This window comes from Myxocyprinus asiaticus, chromosome 45 (assembly GCF_019703515.2).
Source record: "Myxocyprinus asiaticus isolate MX2 ecotype Aquarium Trade chromosome 45, UBuf_Myxa_2, whole genome shotgun sequence".
Lineage (NCBI taxonomy): Eukaryota > Metazoa > Chordata > Actinopteri > Cypriniformes > Catostomidae > Myxocyprinus > Myxocyprinus asiaticus.
The window spans coordinates 21,142,624-21,170,397 of NC_059388.1; the positions used below are offsets into that span (position 1 = coordinate 21,142,624).

The 27,774-nt window shown below is 37.9% G+C and overlaps 1 protein-coding gene across 3 annotated transcripts; it reads left to right on the forward strand.

Annotated features, from left to right (window-relative positions):
- Positions 1–518: 518 nt before the first annotated feature.
- Positions 519–27,658, forward strand: braf (B-Raf proto-oncogene, serine/threonine kinase). Of its 3 annotated transcripts, XM_051688026.1 has the most exons (20): positions 519–704; positions 5,584–5,685; positions 6,280–6,543; positions 10,827–10,930; positions 11,103–11,205; positions 11,716–11,864; positions 13,071–13,190; positions 13,369–13,528; positions 14,163–14,202; positions 15,986–16,105; positions 18,873–19,006; positions 19,136–19,253; positions 19,340–19,424; positions 20,589–20,765; positions 20,960–21,006; positions 21,309–21,427; positions 21,683–21,814; positions 22,052–22,186; positions 22,528–22,681; positions 24,550–27,658. In XM_051688026.1, exons 1-20 carry the CDS (start codon positions 537–539, stop codon positions 24,570–24,572), a joined length of 2,454 nt encoding a protein of 817 aa, XP_051543986.1. In that variant the 5' UTR covers positions 519–536; the 3' UTR covers positions 24,573–27,658. The 3 variants fall into 3 exon arrangements, with proteins under 3 accessions (XP_051543986.1, XP_051543987.1, XP_051543988.1); XM_051688027.1 differs by lacking the exon at positions 15,986–16,105; XM_051688028.1 differs by lacking the exon at positions 519–704 and having other exon boundaries at positions 6,208–6,543.
- The last annotated feature ends 116 nt before the right edge of the window (positions 27,659–27,774 follow it).

Genomic DNA, 27,774 nt, shown 5'->3' on the forward strand with positions numbered 1-27,774 from the left:
GAGATGTATGTATGCTATCTAGGGTGTTGCTATGTCGGGATGCCCAAACATGTTGAAAGCACCCCAGTGTTTACTATTTCGGTGAAATCATGGTTTACTTATAGTTGTTTCTGTATATAAATATGACATAGGAGAAAAGGAGTTTAACATAGATAAAATTACACGCTTCCCCTTTAAGTTCATCAAGTGTCTTAAAGGTCTCCTTGCCCTGCAATTTTTCCCTTACATTCGACTTTATTGAAAGTCACACCCAATTTCTGTGCTCTTATATGCCTTGGAATAAAATCACTGTAAGATATCATGGGGATATTATTACAAACCAAGTATACAACGTGTAATATGCAGTGAGTTATTCATTTTTATAATTGACACAATGGCTTCCAAGAGGTTGCAACCTAATATTAGTGGATTGTTCGGTGTCCAGTCTCCCCATTTACCTCTCCACGGGTTTACATTTGGTGAATCTGTCTCCCCCTCCTGTCTCGTTCTCTGTTTCTTTCCTCTATTATTTTCCACTCAGTTTCTCGCGGTTTAAAATGGCGGCGTTGAGCAGCGCCGAGTCCCCACCGGCCGTCTTCAACGGAGACACCATGAGCCGCAATCCGGAGAGGGACCCGGGACTGGACGAGCTGGGTGCGGGGCTCGAAGCCGCCTGTCCCGCAGGAGCAGCGATGCCCGAATGTCAACAAGACATTCCCGAGGAGGTACAATGGGGGGAGTTGAGGTTGAAGGAGAGCTCGGTTGTTGAGCTAAGCTGGGCTGGATGGAGATCTTTTAGAAACACCGGTTGTATTACGGATCATGGGGGATGCAATACATTGCAGGCGGTGGGGCGAGATAATGCACAAATATATAGTCGAGCAAACGAGGAGTCATATGCATATGCATTTTCGCAAGGTGCATTTCCGAATGACGCCATTTATAATTCTCTCCTGTTTTCAATGCAGTTCTCTGAGCCAATGTTTATCAGAAGGCCTGTCCGTGTTTCATTGGCTTTATTGGTTTCATTTAGCTCAGGCAGGCCAGCTCTACAGCATGCATGCTACCTATCTCACCTTATTAACGAGCTAACTATAGATCGAACGGGAAACCGTAATGCATTGTTTTATCTCCTTTGTGACACCAGCTGGCGCGAGCTGCGAATCTTCTTTCGAATGCATTTCAATTTAAATCTCCAGTGATGTCATTGTGCTCGTGCACGAAGCCCTGCGTTGCCCCAAACATAAATAAGCTGTCTGTGTGCACAGATCACCTGTGCTTTTATAACGGGCCTCCTCTAATACAGAAACACACTGTATTTATCTATGTATCCATTCATCTAATTTTATTTGTTTATTTAAATATTTTACACCGTCACAGAGCAGGCCACATACGTGTTTATTATGGAAACAGCTTACCTGTTTTGCTGGCAGACTAGTAAGATTAAAGAGCTGGTTGTGTAAATTGTCGTTATAGGAGTGCTTAGTTAATTTTACTGGTGGCTTCTCTAACAGTGTTATACTGTCTGATTATGCACCAGGCTGGTTTTGCTTGTGCTACTCATAATATTAATTGTATATTTACTTAATATGAGTCTTTTGTTCATGTTTTGAGAACAAAATGAACTCTTGGAATAGATTGGAGTATGATTTGATTGTGTAGCACAGTCCATAAAACTCATTCTCTTTTATTAAAATTATTTATAAGTATTTGTTTGATGTCAGGAATTGTAAACATTGCCGTTTTCAGCAACGTATTGTGTATTTAAGTTATACATTTTATTAGCATGTGTGTTCCCTGGGAATAGAACCCACATCCTTGTCATTGCTAGCACATTGCTAGTTTACCTACAGGAACACTACAGTATGAATGTTAAAGAGAAGTTGTGGATAGCTGCAAGTATTTCACATGTATTGTGCTATTTTAAACTGACTTGGTTTTGTTGCATCATGTTGAAAACATGTGGTTTATTACCACATGGGGTTTGCATTAAAAGAGAGGCCTCTAACACATTTCTCTTAAAGAAACTGTTAGGAGAAAATCGCAACAGTTTCACCCTGGTCACGGGTGCCTTTTAAACAGGATGCTGTAATGCATTTTCTTGCTCTGATTTGACTAGTAGAGCCAGTTTCAAGTGTCGGCTTGAATCGGAATGCAGGATTTTAAATCAGAAATAAAGTTAGATGCACTTACGCTATTTCAAGTGGGGCGTTGAGGCATTATAGGTTTCTTGACAGTCTCCTGTCAAATTCTTTCTCTCAACAGTGATCATAATGAATTGTACATGTGAAGCTTTGTAGCACCTTCAAATTGTGTTTACTTGGCTGGGATTTTTTCCAGTAAACTTAGAGTATGATTACATTTTATGATGCATCTTTTATGATGCAATTGAAGAATGCTTATTAGCTATTTGGAGCAACTGCATTGCTTGTGCATTTGCCTGAACAAATGCTTGCAACGGAAACACATGGTAAAATATGCAGCAAGCCACCCAGCATTTAGCGTAATATTGTCCAGTCATTTGAGTTCTGGTGACACCGGCAAGTTTAAATTGTTACATATTGAGATGCTAGTGTAACGGTGGCTAGCTGATAGATAGCTGTGCAATGTGTATAAACCTCACTCTCCTGACCTCAAGAGGTGCACTAGTGACTGATACTAGAGGCTTTAGCCTCCTTGTTAGCACACCTGCCTCCCATGCCAGAGACGCCAGTTTGAGTCCCATTTGGAGCAGGGCGAGCAGGACCGGTTACAATGGTGCATTGGCCGGGAAGGGAGTGAGGGTTGGGGGGGTGAGTGTAACAGTGGCCAGCTGATAGATAGCTGTGCTGTGTGTATAAACCTCACTCTTCTGAACTCAAGAGGTGCACTAGCTACTGACGCTACAGGCTGTAGCCTTTAGTCTCCTTGTTAGTGCACCTGCCTCCCATGCCGGAGACGCTGGTTCGAGTCCCATTCTGAGCGGGGCAAGCAGGACCAGTTACAATGGTGCATTGGCCGGGAAGGGAGTGAGGTTTAGGGGGGTGTAACAGTGGCCAGCTGATAGAGAGCTGTGCAATGTGTATAAACCTCACTCTACTGACCTCAAGAGGTGCGCTAGCGACTGACGCTGTAGCCTTTAGCCTCCTTGTTAGCACCCCCGCCTCCCATGCCGGAGACGCCGATTCGAGTCCCGTACGGAGCAGGTAGAACAGGAGCATCACAAATGTAATGGGAGCCAGCTGGTAGATAGCTGTGCAGTGTGTAAACCTCACTCTCCTGAACTCAAGAGGTGCTCTAAAGGCTGTAACCTTTAGCCTCCTTGTTAGCGCACCTGCCTCCCATGCCAGAGATGCCGGTTCGAGTCCCGTTCGGAATGGGGCGACCAGGGCCGGTTACACTAGCCTTCATCTGAAATCTATTGGAATTGTTTCAATTGCAGTTGCACTCATCTTCTCAGGCCCCCAGAGGTTTTAAAAGTATTGCTGGCATGAACTGAAATAAAAAATTTAGAAAACTTTCAACTGTCAAAAACATCTTGGATCATCTCCTGACATATTTGTTTAAACAATATCTTAAAGATGATGTGAAACCATTTTAAAGGTATGTTCCGGGTTCAATACAATTTAAGCTCAATCGACAGCATTTGATGCATAATGTTGTTTAACACAAAAAATTATTTCGACTCGTCCTTCCTTTTCTTTAAAAAAAAAAAAAAAATCAAAGTTACAGTGAGGCACTTGCAATTTTTGGAGGGTGTAAAGACAGAAATGTAAAGCTTATAATTTAAAAAAAGCACATATTAATTCTTATGTTAAAACTCAAGATTTAATTTTACTGTAAAGTTGTTTAAATCGTCATTTTTACAGTCGTTTTAGGGTTTTAGGTTGGGATGCTCCAATCAGGATTTTTACAGCCGATACCGATCTTCTTGTCACCTGATCGGCCGATACCAATCATTTCACCTTTTATCAAGATCTGTGTCATAACTGGCTACATGTAAGCTTTCTGCTCACTGTCACTATTAATTTAATTTTCCTCTTCTCAGTAATGTCACTTTGCCGAGTTTTTGCTGACAAATTCAGATTAAGATGTTTAAAATGCTTATTAAAAAAGCTTTTATAATAAAAAAAAAAAAAAAAAAGACTTCAAATCAAGTATTGGCTAACAGTGGCTTAGTGTCAAACTGAAGACAAACTGATAACCCATAGGTGCAATTAAACTTAATGTGACATGTTTGGTTAATGATTCATTGTCAATGTTTCATATAATTATTATAATTCCTCATTTTATTTCTATTTTATTTTTTCATTATATTTAATACATGACATTATGGTATCTTAATATTGTATAAATAATTATTATATTTATAAATTCCATCCCTTAGTTAATTTTTCACTTGTTGCTGCTTGAACTTTAATGAGGAGAACACGCGCTCTCTCGTGAGGGCCAGAGATGACAGGAAAGCGGAGAAAGAGCGCATGTTTCTGGATTGTACATGTGCTACTATTGTTAATGCCATTTAATCGGGAGATATTTAATAAAGATATTTTAATTACACCACATCGTTATTACTATAACTTTACAGAAAAGGTTAGTAAACAATTTCATCACACTAGAATCATGTTAACATGCATATTGCTGATATTTTGTGGCTAATTTTTTGAAACTGAGTATTTTAATGTTTACAAATTGACCCCATTCACTTCAATTGTAAGTGTCTTACTGGAACACAGATTTTAGCAGATTGTTTATTTTTTTTTTTTATTTTATTTTTTTTTTAAGAAAAGGAGGGGCAAGTCAAAATGTATTGTTGTGGTAATCCAAATTATGCCACAAATGTCGATTTAGCTTAACTTGTATTGAACCCGAAATATTCCTTTAAAGGTGATTTTTAATCCAGTGTATTTAATTATGCAGAAACTACTATAAGTTAGCCATTCGTAGATCGATTTGCCCAAAAAGTGTAAACACTGTGACACCATCAAAACATTGCTTTGTTTATTTGAGCATCCTGACCAGCCTGACACGGCAACATTGGCTCAACCAGTGGCATGAGTTTGATGCTGAACTATTCGTTTGTTCGACCAATGAATGACTCGAGTGAAAACCTGATTGGGAGTCACTATTTTTGCAATTCTGATTTGTAAATTAAGTGGCACAGAAATTAAACCCACCACCATTACTTTTGGAGTTTCCCAAGTGGTGGGAAAGTTGGAAGATTTAAGGTTGCAGAAATAGTGCATTATTTTAAATTGTACATTAGGTTAACAGATCCAGCGAAGTTGTTTTGTTATGTTTTGACTGTTGCATTGTCAGAGCTAGATCTAAGGCCTAGTCTAGCCTATATTTACATCCTCCACACTTCAGATTTAATCACTATTACACATTTGTCTGTGGGCAGGGCCAGAGACAGGGTGTCCACACTCAGTTTTTATAGCTTAATGAGGACAACTAACAATCACTTTGTTTATTAGATTTAGCACAAGCATGAGGCCCCGGGTCCGCTGTGGTGAAGTTCAAAAGTCTCTGCTGAAACGCTTTCAATCAAAGGAGTGTTATCGAAAAAAGGAAGCTGGGGAAATTTTGGTTTGCTAACGCCTAAATCATTTATTTTCTTTGCAGATATGGAACATCAAACAGATGATTAAGCTAACTCAAGAGCACATTGAAGCCCTTTTAGATAAGTTTGGAGGAGAACACAATCCGCCATCTATATACCTGGAGGTGAGTTGGCCAGAGAAAGAGAAAAAAAAACTTGAAAGATACCTGATGTAATAAATAGAGACTATCATAATTAAGTGAGCAGAAATTGACACCATGGCATGTACAGTTGTTCTTGAAATAAACATTTGTAGTAGATTGGCTATTGAATGCAGAAACTTTCCTCACATTTTTTTGTTTTTATTCTGCTTTTGTTTTGTCTTGTTTTTGTTCTGGTTTTGTTTTGCTCCTGTTTTGCTGGCAGACAGAAATTTATAGCAACACAGTTAGTTGCAGTCGCTTAGTGACATTCTTGAAAGTTATTGATGAGTGTAAATTCAGTGCAGTCAAGATTCTGGCAAATGAACCCACTAGTGTTTTATATTTTAGAGCAATTGCATATGCTTTCGTCTTGCTTTTAATTTCATCTTGCCTTCTGTATGAGAAATATCCAACACATCCAATGTAAAACTGCCCCTCTTGTGTATGCATTAACCGCTAATTCGTCTCTGCTTACAAAACCTCAAATCTGTATTATTTCTATAGGTTCAAAACAGATGGTCATTTATGTGAAACATGGTCATAGAGTATTGATGATCTATTTCCTCCATGCCACAGGCATATGAGGAGTACACAAGTAAGCTGGATGCATTACAACAGCGGGAACAGCAGCTTTTGGAGGCCATTGGGAATGGGACAGAGTTCTGCTCCTCTCCAACCCCCACAATGCTGGATGTGAAGGGCCAGGGTGCCCAGAGCGCCCCCTCTGCCCCAAACACCTTGGCTGTCCTACAAACCCCAACTGATGCAAGCCGTAGCAATCCCCGCTCACCTCAGAAACCCATCGTAAGGGTATTCCTGCCCAACAAACAGAGGACGGTGGTGAGTTGAAGATGGTTGTTGCCATTTTCTGGATACTTATTGGTCCTGTTTTGCTTTTATATGTACAAACCGGAGTTGTTGTTTGAGTTGTAGTATTCAGGGTTCCCACGGTTATGAAAAACCTGGAAATATTGCTCAACGATTTGGACAAAAAAAAAAAAAATGCTATTTGAACTGCAATATGATAGTGTTTCATTTTGACCAAAGTTAAGTCATGGGCAAACATGCTCTACTGCCAATACAAATACTGTTCAAGAAAGGGTGTTCACACTTGAGTCTAACCAGACTAAATAATTTAAAAATCTTCACTAAGTTGGTTGTTTATTGATATATTTTAAGGAATTGTTGTGAGGTTACTTTAGATTTGGACAGTAACTTTAACAGGCCAAGCATATTTGGAATTACGCAAATGTGCAGTTAGTAAATCTAGAGCACTGTAACTTTAACGCACTCAGCTTGTTAACCTCACGCGTGCTTTGAGTATGTGTAAATACGTTACATAAAACAGAGCTGCGCACATACAGTAAGTGCAGCGAACAGCGCATGCAGACCATTTTATTTATTTAATCGTTTTATAAATTGTTCAGCTCTACCTGGACATTTTTTAAATTGTGGTTTCTAGGCCTTGACAAGTAAGGGGAATTGATACAATCATAAAAATCATGGAAACGTCATCTACATTTCTATACAGAATACACATTTTCAAGTTTTCATCTGCCTAAAAGCTAGATTTTTTTTCTTCTTTTTTTTTTTAAAGAGTAAAATTTGCTGGAATGCCATAATAATTTCTGATTTGTGAGCGAATCATTCTTTTGAGTCAGTAAAACTGCCAAAACGGTTCCCAAATCGGTCTGAATGATTCATAATGAAATGGTCTAAATCTTTTTAAAATCAGTATCCAGCAATCCCAAATGACTGAAGGTCATGGAAAAGTCATGTAATTGCAAAAAGGGTGGGAACCCTGAGGATTTCTAGGTAGGTGGATCAGAAAATAACAGGGCAAATTAGTCGTTTTTCGGATCGTAAGTCATTTGCATGCGAATCAAACTACACTGCTGTTGAAAGCAACCAGCGAGAATAGGAACTCAATAGAAAGATGTGTCAGTTATTATCAATGTATTATTTACAACACTCAGTTGTCTCTATCATCATATTCAATTTAGACTGCAAGCATACAACTCTGCTAAAACATAATTTACTGTATTTTGTCTTGGTGCCATAGATTCAGTATTTTTAGTGCTCTGTCCACATCTGTTAAAGAATGCAGACAGTTTACTGAACCAAACGTCATAAAAATAATTAGGGTATATATATATATATATATATATATATATATATATATATATATATACAGGTGCATCTCAATAAATTAGATTGTCGTGGAAAAGTTCATTTATTTCAGTAATTCAACTCAAATTGTGAAACTCGTGTATTAAATAAATTCAGTGCACACAGACTGAAGTAGTTTAAGTCTTTGGTTCTTTTAATTGTGATGATTTTGGCTCACATTTAACAAAAACCCACCAATTCACTATCTCAAAAAATTAGAATATGGTGACATGCCAATCAGCTAATCAACTCAAAACACCTCTAAAGGTTTCCTGAGCCTTCAAAATGGTCTCTCAGTTTGGTTCACTAGGCTACACAAACATGGGGAAGACTGCTGATCTGACAGTTGTCCAGAAGACAATCATTGACACCCTTCACAAGGAGGGTAAGCCACAAACATTCATTGCCAAAGAAGCTGGCTGTTCACAGAGTGCTGTATCCAAGCATGTTAACAGAAAGTTGAGTGGAAGGAAAAAGTGTGGAAGAAAAAGATGCACAACCAACCAAGAGAACCGCAGCCTTATGATTGTCAAGCAAAATCGATTCAAGAATTTGGGTGAACTTCACAAGGAATGGACTGAGGCTGGGGTCAAGGCATCAAGAGCCACCACACACAGACATGTCAAGGAATTTGGCTACAGTTGTCATATTCCTCTTGTTAAGCCACTCCTGAACCACAGACAACATCAGAGGCGTCTTACCTGGGCTAAGGAGAAGAAGAACTGGACTGTTGCCCAGTGGTCCAAAGTCCTCTTTTCAGATGAGAGCAAGTTTTGTATTTCATTTGGAAACCAAGGTCCTAGAGTCTGGAGGAAGGGTGGAGAAGCTCATAGCCCAAGTTGCTTGAAGTCCAGTGTTAAGTTTCCACAGTCTATGATGATTTGGGGTGCAATGTCATCTGCTGGTGTTGGTCCATTGTGTTTTTTGAAAACCAAAGTCACTGCACCCGTTTACCAAGAAATTTTAGAGCACTTCATGCTTCCTTCTGCTGACCAGCTTTTTAAAGATGCTGATTTCATTTTCCAGCAGGATTTGGCACCTGCCCACACTGCCAAAAGCACCAAAAGTTGGTTAAATGACCATGGTGTTGGTGTACTTGACTGGCCAGCAAACTCACCAGACCTGAACCCCATAGAGAATCTATGGGGTATTGTCAAGAGGAAAATGAGAAACAAGAGACCAAAAAATGCAGATGAGCTGAAGGCCACTGTCAAAGAAACCTGGGCTTCCATACCACCTCAGCAGTGCCACAAACTGATCACCTCCATGCCACGCTGAATTGAGGCAGTAATTAAAGCAAAAGGAGCCCCTACCAAGTATTGAGTACATATACAGTAAATGAACATACTTTCCAGAAGGCCAACAATTCACTAAAAATGTTTTTTTTATTGGTCTTATGATGTATTCTAATTTTTTGAGATAGTGAATTGGTGGGTTTTTGTTAAATGTGAGCCAAAATCATCACAATTAAAAGAACCAAAGACTTAAACTACTTCAGTCTGTGTGCATTGAATTTATTTAATACACGAGTTTCACAATTTGAGTTGAATTACTGAAATAAATGAACTTCTCCATGACATTCTAATTTATTGAGATGCACCTGTATATATATCTATATATAATATATATTCACTGATCAGCCACTATATTAAAACCACCTGCCTAATATAGTGTAGGTCCCCTTTGTGCCGCCAAAATGGAACCAACCGCATCTCAGAATAGCATTCTGAGATGATATTCTTCTCACCACAATTGTACAACGTGGTTATCTGAGTTATCTAGACTTTGTCAGTTCGAACCACTCTGGCCATTCTCTGTTGACCTCTCTCATTAACAAGGCATTTTCATTCGTAGAACAGGCCCTCGCTGGATGTTTTTTTTGTTTGTTTTTGGCACCATTTGGAGTAAATTCTAGAGACTGTTGTTCGTGAAAATCCCAGGAGATCAACAGATACAGAAACACTCAAACCAGCCCGTCTAGCACCAACAATCATCCATGCGATTATCTAATCAGCCAATCGTGTGGCAGCAGTGCAGTGCATAAAATCATGCAGATACGGGTCAAGAGCTTCAGTTAATGCTCACATCAGCCATCAGAATGGGGAAAAAATATGATCTCAGTGATTTGGAGCGTGGCATGATTGTTGGTGCCAGATGGGCTGGTTTGAATGTTTCTGTAACTGCTGATCTCCTGGGATTTTCACACACAGCAGTCTCTAGAATTTATTCCGAATGGTGCCAAAAACAAAAAACATCCAGTGAGTGGCAGTTCTGTGGATGGAAACGCCAGACTGGTTCGAACTGACAAAGTCTGCAGTAACTCAGATAACCACTCTGTACAATTGTGGTGAGAAGAATATCATCTCAGAATGCTATTCTGAGATGCAGGTTGGCGCTGTTTTGGCGGCTCGAGGGGGACCTACACAATATTAGGCAGATGGTTTTAATGTTGTGGCTGATCGGTGTGTGTGTGTGTGTGTGTGTGTGTGATATATATATATATATATATATATATATATATATATATATATATATATATATATATGAGAGAGAGAATTTAACTGGTTTTAAACAAGACCTGGTTCTTGATTCCCAACCTGATTGTCTTGAACTGAGATGTTGGGATATTTTGACAGTACTCCACAGTTAGGCTGCAGACAGAGCTACATAAAGGACTTTTTGGACAGGATTTCCACTCTGGCCAGATTGTAAAGCTGTTGGAATCCATGTGAAATGAGCAAATCTAGGTGACCCCCTTTACTTTGATTATCTGCTCAGCATGTCTCTGTTGGGTTAGTAAAGAGAAGCTGCGATGTGAACAGAAGCCAAGAAATCAAATGTGCCCAGACATAACCACAGACAAGTAAGTCTTAGACTTACTGAAAGGAGATAAGAGCTACATTTGAGTAAGTGGTGGTCTCATCTGTTTGTGTGTGTGTGTGTGTGTGTGTCAGGTCCCAGCTCGTTGTGGGATGACTGTGAGAGACTCGTTAAAGAAGGCTCTCATGATGCGAGGGTTGATCCCAGAATGCTGCGCAGTCTACAGGATTCAGGATGGGTAATAACTCAGTCATAATGCACACAATTACTTGTGAAACTAATGCAAATGAGTAATAAGCCCACTCAGGGCACATAACAATGTCTTCTTTTAATCTAAGCCATTAAGTTAATGCTACTGTCATACTGAATACTGAATTTCACTGCTATTTACACTGCCCTGCCCACAATAGGGAGAAGAAGCCCATTGGCTGGGACACAGACATTTCCTGGTTGACAGGGGAGGAGCTTCATGTTGAGGTTTTAGAGAATGTGCCACTGACGACCCATAATTTTGTGAGTATGATGAAACTGACCACAAAGTTTGGCTCAAAATCAATCAGAAGTTACGTGAAAGTAGGAGTACGAGACAATGGTTTTGCCAGTTTGATTCAGGACGGCAGGACACGCAATAGGTGTGGTCATTTTTATTTTAGAAATTTGTAATGATCTAAAATGTCTTAGCTTACCTTAAGTGACCTAAAGTGAGAGTTCATCCAAAAATGTACATTCGGTCATTATTTACTCACTCATGTTGCCCAAACCTGTATGAGTTTGGAAGTCCAAAAGGAAGTGTTAGTCTCAGTCACCATTCACTGTGATTTTATGGAGAAAAGATGCAATGAAAGTGACTGAGATTGAGGCTGACACATTTCCTTTTGTGTTCCATTTAAGACAGAAAGTCATACTTGTTTGGAACGTTTTGGGTAAACTATTCTTTTAATGTAAAAAATATCATTTTGGAGATATCAAACTGTTCATGGCCTGGGCCTGAACCCTGACCGCTATTATGATGGCTGTTGGCAGGTGCGAAAGACCTTCTTCACGCTGGCCTTCTGTGATTTCTGCCGGAAGCTGCTATTTCAGGGCTTTCGCTGTCAGACATGTGGCTACAAGTTCCACCAGCGCTGCAGCACAGAGGTCCCGCTCATGTGTGTCAACTACGATCAGCTGGAGTGAGTCTTCATGGGAGATTTCATCCTATTCAGTAGTGTATTACCTCATGGTCTGCACAAGAGTGAAACAATAAGTTAATAGTTTTATTTTTTTAACTGTTAGGTTAATCTGCCCCATTTAAGTGATATATGAAATAGTTTGCGTATTGTGTAGTGGCCAGCCAATATGTTTTTTTTCATTATTTGTTTTATTTTTATGGCAGATAGTAGCATCTAGGGAGCAGAGTTGCCCTATGATTAATGATTTTAATGTATTTAATGATATCAAATAAGATAAACACTTATTTTACTCTTATTTATAAAATGTACTCCATTCATTAAAAGATATTTGACAACATAATGTGCACTATCCATTAAACAGCTATCGATTTTAGAATTTGGAACTCCAGCCAGACCACTTTTGTTAAAGGGATAGCTCACCTAAAATGAAAATTCTCATTTACTCACCCTCATGCTATCCCAGATGTGTATGACTGTCTTTCTTCTGCTGAACACAAACCAAGATTTTTAAAATAATATCAAGTGAACAGTGGCCAGAAATTTTAATTGCCAAAAAGCAGCATAATTCATATGACTTCAGTGGTTAAATCCATATCTTCAGAAACGATATGAAAGGTGTGGGTGAGAAACATCAATATTTAAGTCCTTTTTTTATAAATTCTCCCTGCCCAGTAGGTGGCGATATGCACAAAGAATGCGAATTGCCAAAAACAAAAGTAGAAGTGAATGTGAAAGTGGAGATTTATAGTAAAAAGGACTTGAATATTGATCCGTTTCTCATCCACACCTATCATATCACTTCTGAAGATATAGATTTTACCACTGGAGTCTTATAAATTACCTTTATGCTGCCTTTATGTGCATTTTTGCATTGTTTGGACCAGCTGAGCTGAGATTTTCTTCTAAAAATCTTCATTTGTGTTCAGCAGAAGGAAGAAAGTCAAACACATCTGGGATGACATGAGGGTGAGTAAATGATGAGAGAATTGTCATTTTTGGGTGAACTATCCCTTTAATCTATCTATCCCCTAGTATCGGGCAAATGATTAATTAATTGGTCTATCACTAATTGTGTGTTTTCCACATTTCTGTGTAATATTTATTCAAATTATTTTTCAAAATAAAAGTTTTGTGCTCTGGGTCCAGGTAATGATCATGCATTATTGATTTACTACTGAATTTTATTTATTTATTTTTACTGTTCAGTTTACTGTTGGCATCAAAATTTCTGGTGCACCACCCCATTACCCAGGAGGAGTTGTCATCAGAGGGCACGACCCCTGTGTCAGAGATGTGCCCCTCCCTCCCTCCATCTGAGTCCACTGGGTAAGACACTGGATGCCCCTTTTGTTCACATATTAGCTTAGTATAAATCAAGTCCCCCCCCAAATCTGGTATTGCTAAGAATTTGGACAAGACCTGTCCCATTTAAAAAGTCTACAGTGTTTGTTACTGCATTATTGTGTGGAAATTAACTGTGGGCTCCTGTCTGTATTTCCTGCAGGTGTCTGTGCCATCCTACTGTGTCCCCATCCAAATCCATCCCTATCCCACAGCCCTTCAGACCCGGAGAGGAGGACCACCGCAACCAGTTTGGCCAGAGGGATCGCTCTTCCTCCGCCCCTAACGTCCATCTCAACACCATTGAACCGGTCAACATTGACGTGAGAACTGAAATATGCGTACATAGTTGCAAAGTTACAAGTAGTTGTTCTATTCTATATATCTTTAAATGGGTAGTTGATAGAACAGATCCATGATCTTTTTTAGATTTTAGGTTAAATGTTTTATGAATGTATAAGGGGAAGTGTATATTTTTTGGCAGTCTGACCAGTTACTGGATCTTTTAGAGCATTACTTCACCCAAAAAATGAAAAATTTGTCATTATTTACTCATCCTTATGTTGTTCAAAACCTATTTGACTTTCTTCAGTGAAACACAAAAGTATTTGTTTTGGCAGAATGTTAGCCTCATTCACAATTCATTTTAATTGCAATTTTTCCATTAAAAAAAAAGGTCCCTTGAATTCTGCCTAACATCTTTTGTGTTCCTCCGTAGAAAGACATTCATATGGGTTTTGAACAACATTAAGATGAGTAAATAGTGACTAAACAAACGTAAATTTTGTTATTTTAATCAGTTTTAATAAGCATTTCATGTCAACTACCCAAAAGTGTCATACTGGACATCAGACAATAGTTACAGGGATCTTGTAAACCTTTAGAACAGTTTTTGGAATATTATGGATATACCAATAGAAACAGTAGTCACTGCTAATCTGTTTTATTCTGGTACAGGATTTGATTCGTGATCAAGGCTTACCGAGGTCAGATGGAGGTAAGGAATCTTGCAAACGTAAAACATACTCTTAGACACATAGGGTTCAAATGGCTTTCCGTCATTCCATGTCTTTGTGCTATCTCTGTGTCATTGGCCTTAAAAGTTTGGCAAAGCTGTTCCATTTCACTCTGTCTGGTAGTAAATCTGACAAACCGATTGACCCTTCTCTCCCACATCTGCTTTGTAAATTGTTTTTGCCCATTTCTTTATCAATAGCAGCCTGCTCTAAACTACTAATTCCTGATCTATGCCTATTACACCTGTCCTTTTTGTTTGAGCGGTGCTCCAAAACAAATTCCAGAACAATACAATTCAGTTTAAATAAAATTGAAAATTCTATCATTTACTCACCCTCATGTTGTTTCAAACCTGTATGACTTTCTATCATCTGTGAAATGCAAAAGGAGATGTGAGGCAGCTCCGAAATGGACAAAAAAGCACCTTAAAAGTCTCGTAAAATTAGTCCATCCAACTTTTTTGCTATATTCAGAGCCCTGTGAATCATACGATAGCTTAGTGTAATGAACAGAATGAAATTTAAAGTCATTATTCATTGAAAATATTAGCTCTCGAATCTCTGTCGCGCATATTAAAATTTGATGCATGAAGATGCGTCACACCAGGTTTGACATTGATGGTGATGGCAAATGCAGTTGGTTTACAAAATGGCAAATTTGAATATGTAAAAGTGTGATGTGAGAGCCACGGCTGATGACAAAATTTTCAGTGAATAATGACTGAAAATAATGTTTTATACTCTATACACAAAACTATTATATGACTTTAAAACACTTGGAATGTAGTGCATGAGTCATATAGACCAGGGGTTTTTTAATCTGGGGTCCCCCAGGGGGCCGCAAGGAGGTTATATTTACAGAATTTGACATTATTACCCTTTCATTCTGCTTTCTAAAGATTTCTCTGAAATCATGAGATTGATCGTGATTATTCTATTGACAGCTATATCTTTTAACAGTAGAAGTAAATACAATTCTGGATATAGTTTTACATTATGCAAAAAATACAAACATTTTTTAATGTATATTTCAGTGTTCATTTCTGCTTTTTTGCCATTTTTGTACTGTCAGTAATAGTTTGTACTTGTGTATCTGTTTAGAGTTTCTCCTTGCCACTATTGCCTTTAGCTTGCTCATTCCTGACAGTTTAAAAAATACAGTACATTTAAAAAAAATATTATATGGATTAAAACACATTTTTTACTCCATATAATATTTTTTCATTATTTATTTGGGGATTAGGACAATATATATATTTAATTAAATATACATGATTCTAAATGAAAATATACAGCTGTCTTTATATTTTAGGAAGGTGGTCCCTCGCAAGGGGATCATCAATTTTGGGGGTTCTTGACAAATTAAAAAGTTTTATAACCCTTAGTGTATACAGCTTTGATGGTGCTTTTTCTGTAATTTTTGGAGCTTGACAGCCTCCCTCCCCATTCACTTTCGTATTGAAAAGCGCAATGGGAACATTCTGCCTAACATCTCTCTTGATATTCCACAGAAGAAAGAAAGTCATACAGGTTTGGAACAACATGAGGGTGAGTGTATGATTTTCATTTTTGGGTGAAAGGTTCCTTTAAAGGATAGACTGTATATCATTATAAAGAAAAACTGGCTCTATATCATCTAAGCTTCACCTGATAATCTCTAAACAACCTTTTGAGAGTAGACACAGGATTTTGGTAGTGGGAGACAAGAAGTGCACCTGAGCTTCAGGGCCAGTGATCCTGTGTCTGTCTCTCTCCCCCCTGCAGCCCACTCGCAACAACCAGCCCGCTGCTTGAGGAAGAACCGAACACGGACCTCAAGCCCCCTTCTGTCCTCCCACCCCAATGACATTGTCTTTGATTTTGAGCCTGAGCCAGTGTTCAGAGGTAGCTAGGCCTTTATGCGTCACTGTGTCCCACACCTTGTCTCGTCCTCTGCTTGTTTGTCTGTCTCTCACCTTGTGTGTTTTGTTGATGTTTCACTCCCTCTTTTTTAATTCTTACTTTCTCTGCCACTTCTCTCACACAAATGCTTACACTGACATTTAAGGGGCTGCACTCACTTTCCCTTGATGTTAACACTATATTTTAACAAATTTAATTAGTGAGGCAAAAACAGCACATGCTACTCACACATTTTCAAAGGACAGGTCTGGTTCTGTACCCCTTTTAAATGAAGATTCCATCATGCTATAGCATTTTATAACCAGTCACCACTATCCTTATCTCCAGGACCCATTTTAGGCCGGAAACATGCTCTATATGCAAGGGCTGCTTGATTATACTTCCCTTGATGTTGTAGTTGCAATTAATTTGAATTACTTATTTTGTATGGGTGTGATAAACTTCATGTAGTCTACACATTCAAAACAAGCGGATAACTGTGTTCCTGAATATTTCTGTTTAATACATCAGTAAATCAAGAAAGTGCCTAAACTTCACATTGGCCCTCTTAGCAGCAAGAAAACAAAACTTTTAAATTTTGAATAAATTACAAAGCGAGCAGCAGACCTGTCTGTGATTTTGTTACAATGCTCCAGCACTGCAATGAACATTGCAAATGAATTGCAATTGACAATATTCACAATTAGTTAATTGTGGCAAAAGCTACAATTGTAAATGCAATTACTTATGACTAATTGTGCAGCAATACTATACACGAGTACATTAACACAAACGCAAGCTTGATTCCACATGTTATTGCGATCTGAGTCAGAATGCAATTAACAGGGTTCCCACGGTCATGGAAAACCTGGGAAAAACAAGTTATTTCCAGGCCTTGAAAAAGTCTTGGAAAATAGCCTCAATGCTCGGCTCTAAAATATTTCATCTGCTCAAAAATTATCTTAGTGCATGCCATCTCTGTACTAGGGCTGCAACTAACAATTATTTTGATAATCGACCAATTTACGATTATTAGAACGATTATTCGACTTTTCGGGCGATTATTGCAACGATTACCGGTAATCATTAGTTCTTAACCAACAATTCAGCTTGTGCTTCGAGTTAAGTTTTATTAAATATGTGCTTACTAAAAATAAAATAAAAAAAAATAAAAAAGAGTACAAAATAATCTTTAAAAAATACCTCTAAATGATCTTCACTTAATTTCAGGAGGGAAAAAAAAATGTATTTTTAAGTTTAATACAGTAAAAAAATCCTATTGTTATCAAGTGTTTTTGTCTTGTTTTCCATTTAAAAAAATATCTAAAAATCCTTATAACAAGATACATTCAGCTGAGAAGCAACATATCGGATATTTCGACTTGCTTTCAGAGAATATATCTTGAATATAGGTGTATTGTATATAAGTGTATTTTTTCACTTGTTTATACTTCTGTCAGGGCAGTAAAGACAAAATACACATATATTCAACATAATATTCAACATTCTCTGAAAGCAAATTTGTATATTTTCTGCAGCATAGCTCCTCGAGTAAATGTATCTTGTTTTAAAGGAGTTTTAGTTATTTATACAAGAAAACAAGCCAAAAATATATATACATTTTGTTGCCGTGTATAATTGGCTAAGATACCCTCTCTCACCTTTTTTGTTCACTTAAATTTCGATCCATCGTTAACTCACAAAAACGATCTCTCTCTACTTAATAGAGCTGCGTATCGCCAATTTCTTTACGATAAGACATGCTGCGACACATACAGTATGTAATGATTTAATACGTAATGAGCGTCTCCGGGTACAGTTTCAAACCCACCCAGAATGGGTCACTTCAGGCGACTCATTGAAGCAGCTTTAACCACACAGAGAAATGCCAGTTTCAGAGTTTGTGCTTATTTACAAGACCCACTTTTTTATTGTTTAAACGTTTTCCATTAGAGATTCATATGATCTCATTTTACATTAAATTAGATCATACGACTATTCGACAACTACATTTTTTGTTGTCGATAACGTTGACTAATCGTTTCAGCCCTACTCTCTACAGTGATTTTTAAAAATACATATCTAGTAATCACGAACGACTGGAAAGTCTGTGGGAACTGAATTAATAAGCTTAAAAAAGTTTAATTGATGTAAACTCTCTTCTACAGTCAGTCAACTATTATGGTGACAGTAACAGTTTGAAGAGAATCTTGCTCAGCGATTTAAAGTTAGTTAAACTGTCGACATGTTTAACGCTAGCTACTTGAATAATAACTCATTAATGACACAACATTTGAAGGTAACTACCACCCCCTTGAATACTGAGGTTTATTACAGCATAGTAACACAAAAACGTGTATTATGTACAGTGGGGCCGCACATTGGAATGTGCAGGCTAAGCATTCACGTTTGCAATTGCGTAGTACTTGCGTAGGGTATGTTTTTGTTCTTACTGGTCTGTGTGTCGGGGGTTAATTTTAGACTGCTGATAGCTCAATGATAGACAGTTTTGGGGATACTATTAGATTTTGAAACTTTGGCCCCTTGGGAAAGGATTGGCATCTGGTTCAGGATTTTATGTTATTTTCTAGTTGCAGCATGCATCGCTCACAGTCCCCCGTTTCTCACTATTTGTATTATCTCCCCCATGTGACTTGATACTATAAGATACTATAATTTCTTTCACTATTACTGTCTGTCTCCTCTCTTGCTTGTATTTATTTTCTGTTAAAGTCATTTTAATTTGTTTCTCAACCTCTCCAATTGCCAGGCTCCACAGCAGGCCTGTCAGCCACACCTCCTGCCTCCCTTCCCGGTTCCCTGACCAATGTGAAGTTGTCAAAATCACCATGCCAACCTAGGGAGCGGAAGCCATCGTCTTCATCTGAGGACCGCAATAAAATGGTGAGGAGATTCAGCGATCATTGTAGGCTGGACCAAGAATCTCTTTGATCTCAATGGATCTTGTAGTCCAGGTCCGAGTTCATTGAATAGAATAAACCATTTTAAATGGTTTTCTGTTTTGCTTGGTAGAAAACTTTGGGTCGACGGGACTCGAGCGATGATTGGGAGATCCCAGAAGGTCAGATCACCCTGGGTCAGCGGATAGGGTCTGGTTCCTTTGGAACAGTCTACAAGGGAAAGTGGCATGGTGGGTCTCGCAAAAATGTTAATGTTTTTTTGTTGTTGTTGACTTTAGAATAGATTGTAATCTGTGTTTCTTCCTCTTCCTCATAGGTGATGTGGCGGTAAAGATGTTGAATGTAACAGCTCCCACTCCACAACAACTACAGGCCTTTAAGAATGAAGTGGGTGTCCTCAGGTATGATAAGGCCAGAACTGCAGGCTGCTCATAACTTGTGAATTTTGGAGTAGTGGTAAACCGATGTTTTTTTTATTTTTGTTTGTTTGTTTTTTACGGCTGATTCTATTTCAGCCCTGTTACTCACAATTCAGTAACTCATTCTAGCATTTTTTTTTTAATTGTACACATTTATTTATTATTTATAATGTTTATTTCAATTCATGGAAAGTGCCCTATCACTATGTTATAGATTTAGTGCTTCAAATGCAACACCCCATTTAGGATAAATAAATAAAAAATCATTACATCATCAGACATTTCGTACATGTAAAACATTATAATAAAAGTGTTTTTTTCCCCCCTGTATACATATACCATAGTAGCACATTTGTGGTCAAACCTTTTACATGAAGTAGGGATGTCCCGATACCATTTTTGGAGAATGAGTACCGATAGTTCCATTTTGATAAGTTTTTTGCTTGTAATTTTTTATAGAACATACAATTTTCAACATGTTGTATAATTTTTAGCAAATGAAGTGCTTTTATACTGAACCTCACAATACAATCCAAAATACAACAGTAGAGTTATTTTCGTCAAATAAAGTGCTGCACAACAGACCATCACAGATGTGAGACATTGTTTAAATATAAGATCATACAGTGAATATTACATAACTATACTGTAGTGATATATTTCTGTCATACTTTTTTCCATTTATTTTGGCGGAAGCTTTTATTTTTGAAGTGAAGCCCTTTCCGTTTTTGTGTGTTTTTGACAGTAGCTTCTCACCTCCGGAAAAGCAGGTTGCTACGTGACCAAATGTGATTATTAAACCGCAAAGGGCTGCTGTTTCATTAAATAAATATGTAGTCTGTATGTGCTGCACACTACATAGTGAATTAGCACTCTGCTCACTGTCATCTGCTACAAACAGAGCATGCAATGCTCATGATGGTGTTTTAGAGCTCCTTGGTATAAGCAGCCGGTTCACATTTACATTCATACATTCTTAAACAAGATCTATTTACTTTGAAGTGTGTAGCATGTGCAGACTATATATTTATCTCATTAAATCGTAGCCTTTGCATCCATAACTAGATGTTTTATCATTTTCACTTATTATTTGTAAACCTTTGATTATGTTTGTCATGTTATTGTATTACATTTTTTCTTCTGCAGGAAAACCCGCCATGTTAATATACTGCTCTTTATGGGCTACACCACCAAACCCCAGCTGGCTATTGTTACACAGTGGTGTGAAGGCTCGAGTCTCTACCACCACCTGCACATCATCGAGACCAAGTTTGAGATGATCAAGCTGATTGACATCGCCCGCCAAACAGCTCAGGGCATGGAGTGAGTCACTGAATCAGCAAATGCATGTCCTTCAGGCTGCAATATGGGCTTGTTATTTAGAGATGCACTCTAATGTTTACTAAGAAAAGACTTGCACAGAAAGACTGAAATGTACTGCTAACCCATTTCTTAACGGATAAAGCTGTAATACACTAATTTAATATTTTTTTAATCATTTTTATTTTTGTCCAAAGCTATCTGCACGCCAAGTCCATCATCCATAGAGATCTGAAGAGCAACAGTATCCTTTCAACTGCAAACTGGTTGCCTGCAAAACATTTACTGATCCAAAATCTTTATTTAAGTGATTAATGCCAACCATTTGATTATCTGAGGCAAAGCACAAGGACTAGGACCAGGCTCTAACCATGATGATGTATTCTATTTACCAGCTATGAAGTTTGATATACTTATAAATCACTATTTATAAGTATATATCTAAGATTTTTTTGTAAGTCAACATTGATCTGTATATGAAATTCACCACAACATAAGTGCTTGCATATGCTTTTTGGAATGTCTGCCTTAACACCACCTCCAAAGATATCTTTTTGCATGAGGACCTGACGGTAAAGATTGGTGATTTTGGTCTGGCTACAGTGAAGTCCCGCTGGAGTGGCTCACATCAATTTGAGCAGCTTTCAGGCTCGATCTTATGGATGGTGCGTACATGGGCTGAGGTCTTTACCTCGGTTTGTCAGTGCAATTATCTCTCTCTGATCTCTCTGATTTGAAACTTGGGCTGATGTAGCCTAGTAGTTAAAGATCTGGGGTGGTAACGGAAAGGTTACCAAAAGGGCTGATACATAAATGATTACCATTGTGCCCTTGAGCAAAGCACTTAACCTAAAGTTTACACATCAGCTAAATGGTGAAAAAAATGCTTGCATCTTGATTGACATATTGGTCTTTTCCAGGCTCCGGAGGTAATCAGACTGCAGGATAAAAACCCATATAGTTTCCAGTCAGATGTTTATGCATTTGGCATAGTGCTGTATGAGCTTATGTCAGGGGCTCTGCCTTACTCAAACATTAACAACAGAGATCAGGTGAGCGATTCATCCTTTTTTTAAGGAGTTTGAGATTTCCTGCTACTGCTAGTAATATTAAATGATGACCCCTTTTAAATAGTATCTTTAGCCATTTTCTGCCTTTTAAACTTCTTATGCATTTATCTATTGTTTGGTTTCGATTATCGTTTTCTGATGTTAATGTTATACATGTCTACTAGTACATTGTATAAGAGGATAACTATGACATCAATTAACAAATCCCTCCCACTCCAGATTATCTTCATGGTTGGCCGGGGTTACCTGTCCCCCGACCTGAGCAAAGTACGCAGTAATTGCCCCAAGGCCATGAAAAGACTTATGGCAGATTGTTTGAAGAAGAAGAGAGAGGAAAGACCTCTTTTCCCTCAGGTAATGTTGTGAACACCTGTCTGATTTCTCCAGACAGTACACACAGTAATGTATTATGCCTGCAATCTGTCAAAGGCATGCTGTTTTACCACAAGATGGCATCAGAGTGTTTTTAATGATCAGAATGCAACTTTTGGGATGGCAATGTTTAAATCTGGCTGACTCTAACCCATTTTTTCAGAACTTTGGTTTACCTCTAATATATTTGCTGTATTCATGTGATCAAATCTTGAATTTGCTTTCACAGTATCAACACAATGCTGTAGTGTGGTAAAGTATTATGTTCAAGTTGCTTTAGATTAAATCTTTTGTTTTAATGCAATTTTTTTCTTTTTTGACAGATCCTGGCCTCCATCGAATTATTGGCACGCTCTCTGCCCAAGATCCACCGCAGCGCCTCTGAGCCGTCCCTGAACCGCGCTGGCTTCCAGACGGAGGACTTCAGCCTGTACGCCTGTGCTTCCCCCAAGACACCCATTCAAGCTGGTGGCTATGGTAAGTAGGCACACAAACAAAAACGTACATTATATGGGCTGTGTTCCGCAATGGAATACTAGCGTACTGGTTCTTACATACTGTACAGTATAAATCAGGGCTACTCAAATTCGGAAAGGTCAGGGGCTGCAAAGCTGGATCCCTGTACCCTCGAGGGCTGCACTCCTAATTTTTATATATATATAAAAATAAGTTAACATTTTTATAGTAAGAATGTTAGTTAATGGGATAGTTCACCTAAAAATGAAAATTCTCTCATCATTTACTCAACTTCATGCCATCCCAGATGTGTATAACTTTCTTTTTTTTGCTGAACACAAAAGATGATTATTTAGAAAAAATATCTCAGCTCTGTGGATGAGAGACAGATCAATATTTAAGTCCTTGGCTTTTTTACTATAAATCTCCACTTTCACTTTTAGATGTGAAAGTGAAACTAAACAGGTGCCACATGTGACTTACAGATGTGAAAGTGGAGATTTATAGTAAAAAAAAAGGACTTAAATATCTAACTTTTTCTCACCCACACCTATCATATAACTTACGAAGACATGGATTTAACCACTGGAGTATTATGAATTACTGTTATGCTGCCTTTATGTGCTTTTTGGTGCTTCAAATTTCTGTTCACCATTCACTTGCATTGTATGGACCAACAGAGCAGAAATATTCTTCTTAAAATCATCATTTGTGTTCTGCAGAAGAAAGTCATACATATCTGGGATGGCATGTGGGTGAGTAAATGATGAGAGAATGTTTATTTTGGGGTCAACTATCCCTTTTAGTAATTATTTTAAACATAAGGGGTGTTACATTTAGATTTTCTGATATAGATCAGTTCTGTTGTCACTGTGATTGTTAACTAACAAACACCATGAGTGTTCAACATCACATACACCAGAGATGTTTTTATAAACAAGAGCTATATATCCAATATTAGCACCTAAAGTCCTCCAGTGCCATGTCATAAAGATTTGTTCACGTCACTTAGCGTTTGCACCGAAGTAGATCACTAAAAAGCATTTGCGTGAAGGCGTCTCAACGCCGTCACTGCAGGAAAAACTGTTATTTTTTCCTGTAAATACTGGTTGTCATGACGATTACATATCTCTGATGAGCTATTTAAGAGATTGGACAGATTTGCGGTGAGTTGAGTAACTCAAGTGAGATTGTGAGCGTGCATGTTTGATTGACAGACTGCGCGCGAGCACACGTACTGTGTATGAATGCGTGCGCAGACTGATCGCCGCTCTCATAACATCAGCCATGCTCAGACATTATTGTTATTTTTTATTTATTTATTTGTAACATCCTCTTGCAGTTGAATTCCCTCTCTAACTTGATTCAGCAATGTAGAGAACTAGCGTAAATCCTCATGAAAATGAACACTTCACAATTCATACAGATCTGATAGGTTGCTGATGTGTTCAGTAGAGCTGGTATAAATACTGCTTCTATTTTATTAAGTTAAGTGAAATAGTATACTACATTTTATTGCATTTTAGTCAAAGTTTGTGTTAAATGTATTGTCTTTTGGCAGATTGATAAATAATGAGTCAAAAAAACAGTAAAAATTGACAGTTGAAAGTTTGAAGTTCTTTTATCACTCTGGAAATGGAAGGTCAAATTAAATGCATTGCATAGGGAGATACAGTACTCATTGCCAATGCCACGTGCTCTGTTTTACACTGCACATTTTGGCAAACGCTTTAGGGATTCTTTACATAATGAAAATGTCCATACTATGCATATTGTACATGCTATATACTGCAGAAAAGAGTGAATGCTTGTGTGCTATTCTGAAAATTTCCATTTTTAAAATTGCTAAAAGACTGATCTTATGCACTTCTTTATTTCTCTCCTTTTAGGTGAATTTTCAGCATTTAAATAGTGCTGCAAATCCTCATACTCCACCCCTTGTCACTTTTAAAGACGTTTTGCGTTCCTACGGTGGGTTCATCCATAAACACAGAAAAGGACTCGTTTTAAAGAATGTGCTGTTCTTCTTCCTCTTTAACTGAAGAGCTACGGCCTCAATGGAATTGCTTTAAAATAAAAAGATTTCTGCAGGGTGTCGTTGCTGATTCCACAAAAATGTCATAAACAGAAAATAGGACTCGATAAAGCAGCATAAAATAAAACGACTGATATGAGAAACAAAATCCTGGCCACTGGAAGCAAAGAGGCAAAAATACCAAACAAATAGTTTGTGGTGGGAAAAATATCTTTCACTGAGTTTGGGTTTTGCTGCCTTTGAAGAGGAAACTCTGTGATTTTGGGAGCATAAGCCTCGCCTTTTCTCTGCCCCTGGAAGGAAAAAACACACAGGACTGGCCAGCCAGAAAACCGGGTCCATGTTTGGACCAATGGCAAATGTTGGAGAAAATGCTCATTGGTCGGCATAAGGGGAAGATGTCAGGTCGCAGCCAATCGTGGAGAAGTGCTGGATGTCATGCGATAACTTGAATGATGTTTAGAAATGTTTCTTTTTCTTGCAATGAATGTTACCTGTGATGTTGCCTATGGCTGGAGTTGCTAATAATACACATTTATTTGACTTTGGCTTTTTGTTTTCACCTGGGTCGTAAGTTTGTAGATAGACAGAACCAGGATGTTTTTTATTTCTGCAGATATAGTTTGTGAGCACGGGTAAATGAAGCAACCATAGAAAAGTCTCTGACCTCTTGACCAGCTATTCTTTAACAAAACATTAGAAGATATTAAAAATTCCTGTAGAGTTCCTGTAGATTCTGTGCTTTTTCTGAAAAGGCAGTCTTCTAGAGCTTTAGCCATCAAGGTCTGGTGTGGATAAAAATACTTTAAAGTTGTTTCTGGGCTTCTAAAGCTTCATTTTTATTCCTGTTTGACTATTCACTGCCTTATGGTAGCCGAAGTTATATTTCTGAATAAGGCATTCTCCATTCCTGCTGTCAAAGATAATGAAGTTGCTTGTAAAAAAAAAACCCAGTGTATAAAGCAAACATGACGCCTTGTAATGAATTTCAGATGTGGGCAAAGTATTTCTGTACTTGTCTTTCACTGTAAGTTTCAAGTTTATGCTTTACTGTTGTTATGAGAAGCCATTCCTTTGAGGCCACAATGGTAAAATTATGTTGTTGTTTCGTTTGGTTTTTGCATCCGCAAGTCATTTGACATCTCATTGGACCTTACGACGCTGGTGTTCATTCTGATACATTCGTTCACGGGTCATAGCTTTTTTTTATTTTTTTTAAACATTGTCTTCTTGTGTTATAGACAGGCAGGCCTGCAAAGTTACATTAATTTATATTGCTTTAATTTTATGACTTTTTGTTTGGTGTTTCAAAACCTTTGGAGAGGTGTGTATATGTACATATATATTTTCTCTCACTCATTATGTGTTCGCTGAAATGGACATTTCAAGCAGTGTGTCTGTGAACTTTGTAAAAATGACTGATGCAGATAAGCAATTTGCCTTTTTAAAGACTAATATATTTTGTCATATTAAGAGGTTAAAGCATGGTTTAAAGGATTCCGAAATGAAAAGCTTAATTACAAGGCAGGTAGGGCCATGGGACACTAAAAACCAAAGCCTAATCCAACACCCTAACGACATTTGCATCCGCCTTTACCATTGCCGGACAAAGGTTATCTGGATCGTCAACCAAGTTGTTTTGCCTTATGATTTCAACAGACTTCCCAACTCCCGTCCAGCTCACCAAGTATGATGAAATGCCGGCTCTTTGTTTATACATGAACAAAGTGGTCCAAAGCTTTGGGCCGTGGTGACTCTAGCACTGTGTAGCCCTGAAGTTCACCTGGACACTGTGGATGTTGGACATGTCCTCATTTAGATGAAATCAGTGCTTTTTTTTTGTTTTGTTATTTTGGCCTCTTCGTACTGAAACCTGCTCTTGCGTCAGTGGCTCCGCTATCACGGCCTCTTTTTTTCTTGTACGAAACTACGCATTCTTTGTTTCTTGCTTTTCACTAAAACTACAAATCCATGAAATGCTCGATATTGCACAGATAACCGAGGCTCTGCACTTGATTTTCCTTTCATGCTCTGTTACAAAAAAAAAGACACACACACCAATCTTCTTGCTTTTTCAGAAGGATTAAATAACTTATTTAGTTTCTTTTCAATTATTTTTGTAAGGAATATAAAGGGTGATGCTCTGTGAATTGGCTATTTATTTATTTTTTTTTAACACGCCACTTATACTTGCCCTTAAGAGGAAATGCAAGTTTCTACTTCACGACCCTGTTGGTTGTGGCAGTGGTCACGGCCCAAACATGTAAAGAAATTTAAATGGACTTGGATGTGCTCTGTGTTGTGGGCTAAACACTTCTCAAATTAAGCTGGCAAACCTAACATGGGTTGTGTATAGAGATGGTAGATGTGTATTTTAAGAATGCTGTATTTATTTTCTATGGGAATGTTACTGAAGAAAGGTTTGTCTTTTGATGGATTGCACCTTCTTGTCTCTGGAATACTTAGGGACCTACTTTGAGATCTCTGTCATCTAAACTCCAAGCTATTCTTTGTTTTTGTTTTTTTTTATAAATTAGTTTCATCCAAACCCCTTTTTATTTGTTTTGCTTTTTAAGCCTTTGACCGGACCCCGAACAGAAAATGAAACCTCCATAGCATATTCCTTTCTGTTGCCTTGCCTGCACTTTAAACCCCAGTGTAAGTTCAGTCAAGTGAGAATTATCATACAGATGTTTTGGGAGACTCTTTTCACCTGTAAATAGCTGTACAAAGAAAGTACTGTCCGTTTGCTAGGAAGGCATGGAGCTAAAAACAATGAAATGACTTCAAATGTTTCATCTTAAGAAATAAAGGTTAAGAAAAAACATTTTGATAGATGAAGTTCTGAGAAAATATTTCTGTGTAAAAATATTTAAGACTGTATTATATAAAAGGAAAAAAGAGCTTAATGTATTTGTTGTGAATATGAAAAACTGATATATTAAAGAAGTGCATGAAAACTGTCTTAACACTTCTAGTGCATTTATTTTATTTTTATTTTAAATTCAATGAGAAGCATTGCTTTTAATGCAGTGTGAAAATTTGCACAATTGCACAATTACTTTTGGCTTTCAAAATC

Bases quoted from the DNA above. Each gene is read 5' to 3' on its own strand.
- braf (XM_051688026.1), top strand. From the start codon at position 537: ATGGCGGCGTTGAGCAGCGCCGAGTCCCCACCGGCCGTCTTCAACGGA. The intron at 11,865-13,070 runs GTGAGTCTTCAT...TTTACTGTTCAG, and splicing joins GTCAACTACGATCAGCTGGA to TTTACTGTTGGCATCAAAAT. The intron at 14,203-15,985 runs GTAAGGAATCTT...TCCCCCCTGCAG, and splicing joins CTTACCGAGGTCAGATGGAG to CCCACTCGCAACAACCAGCC.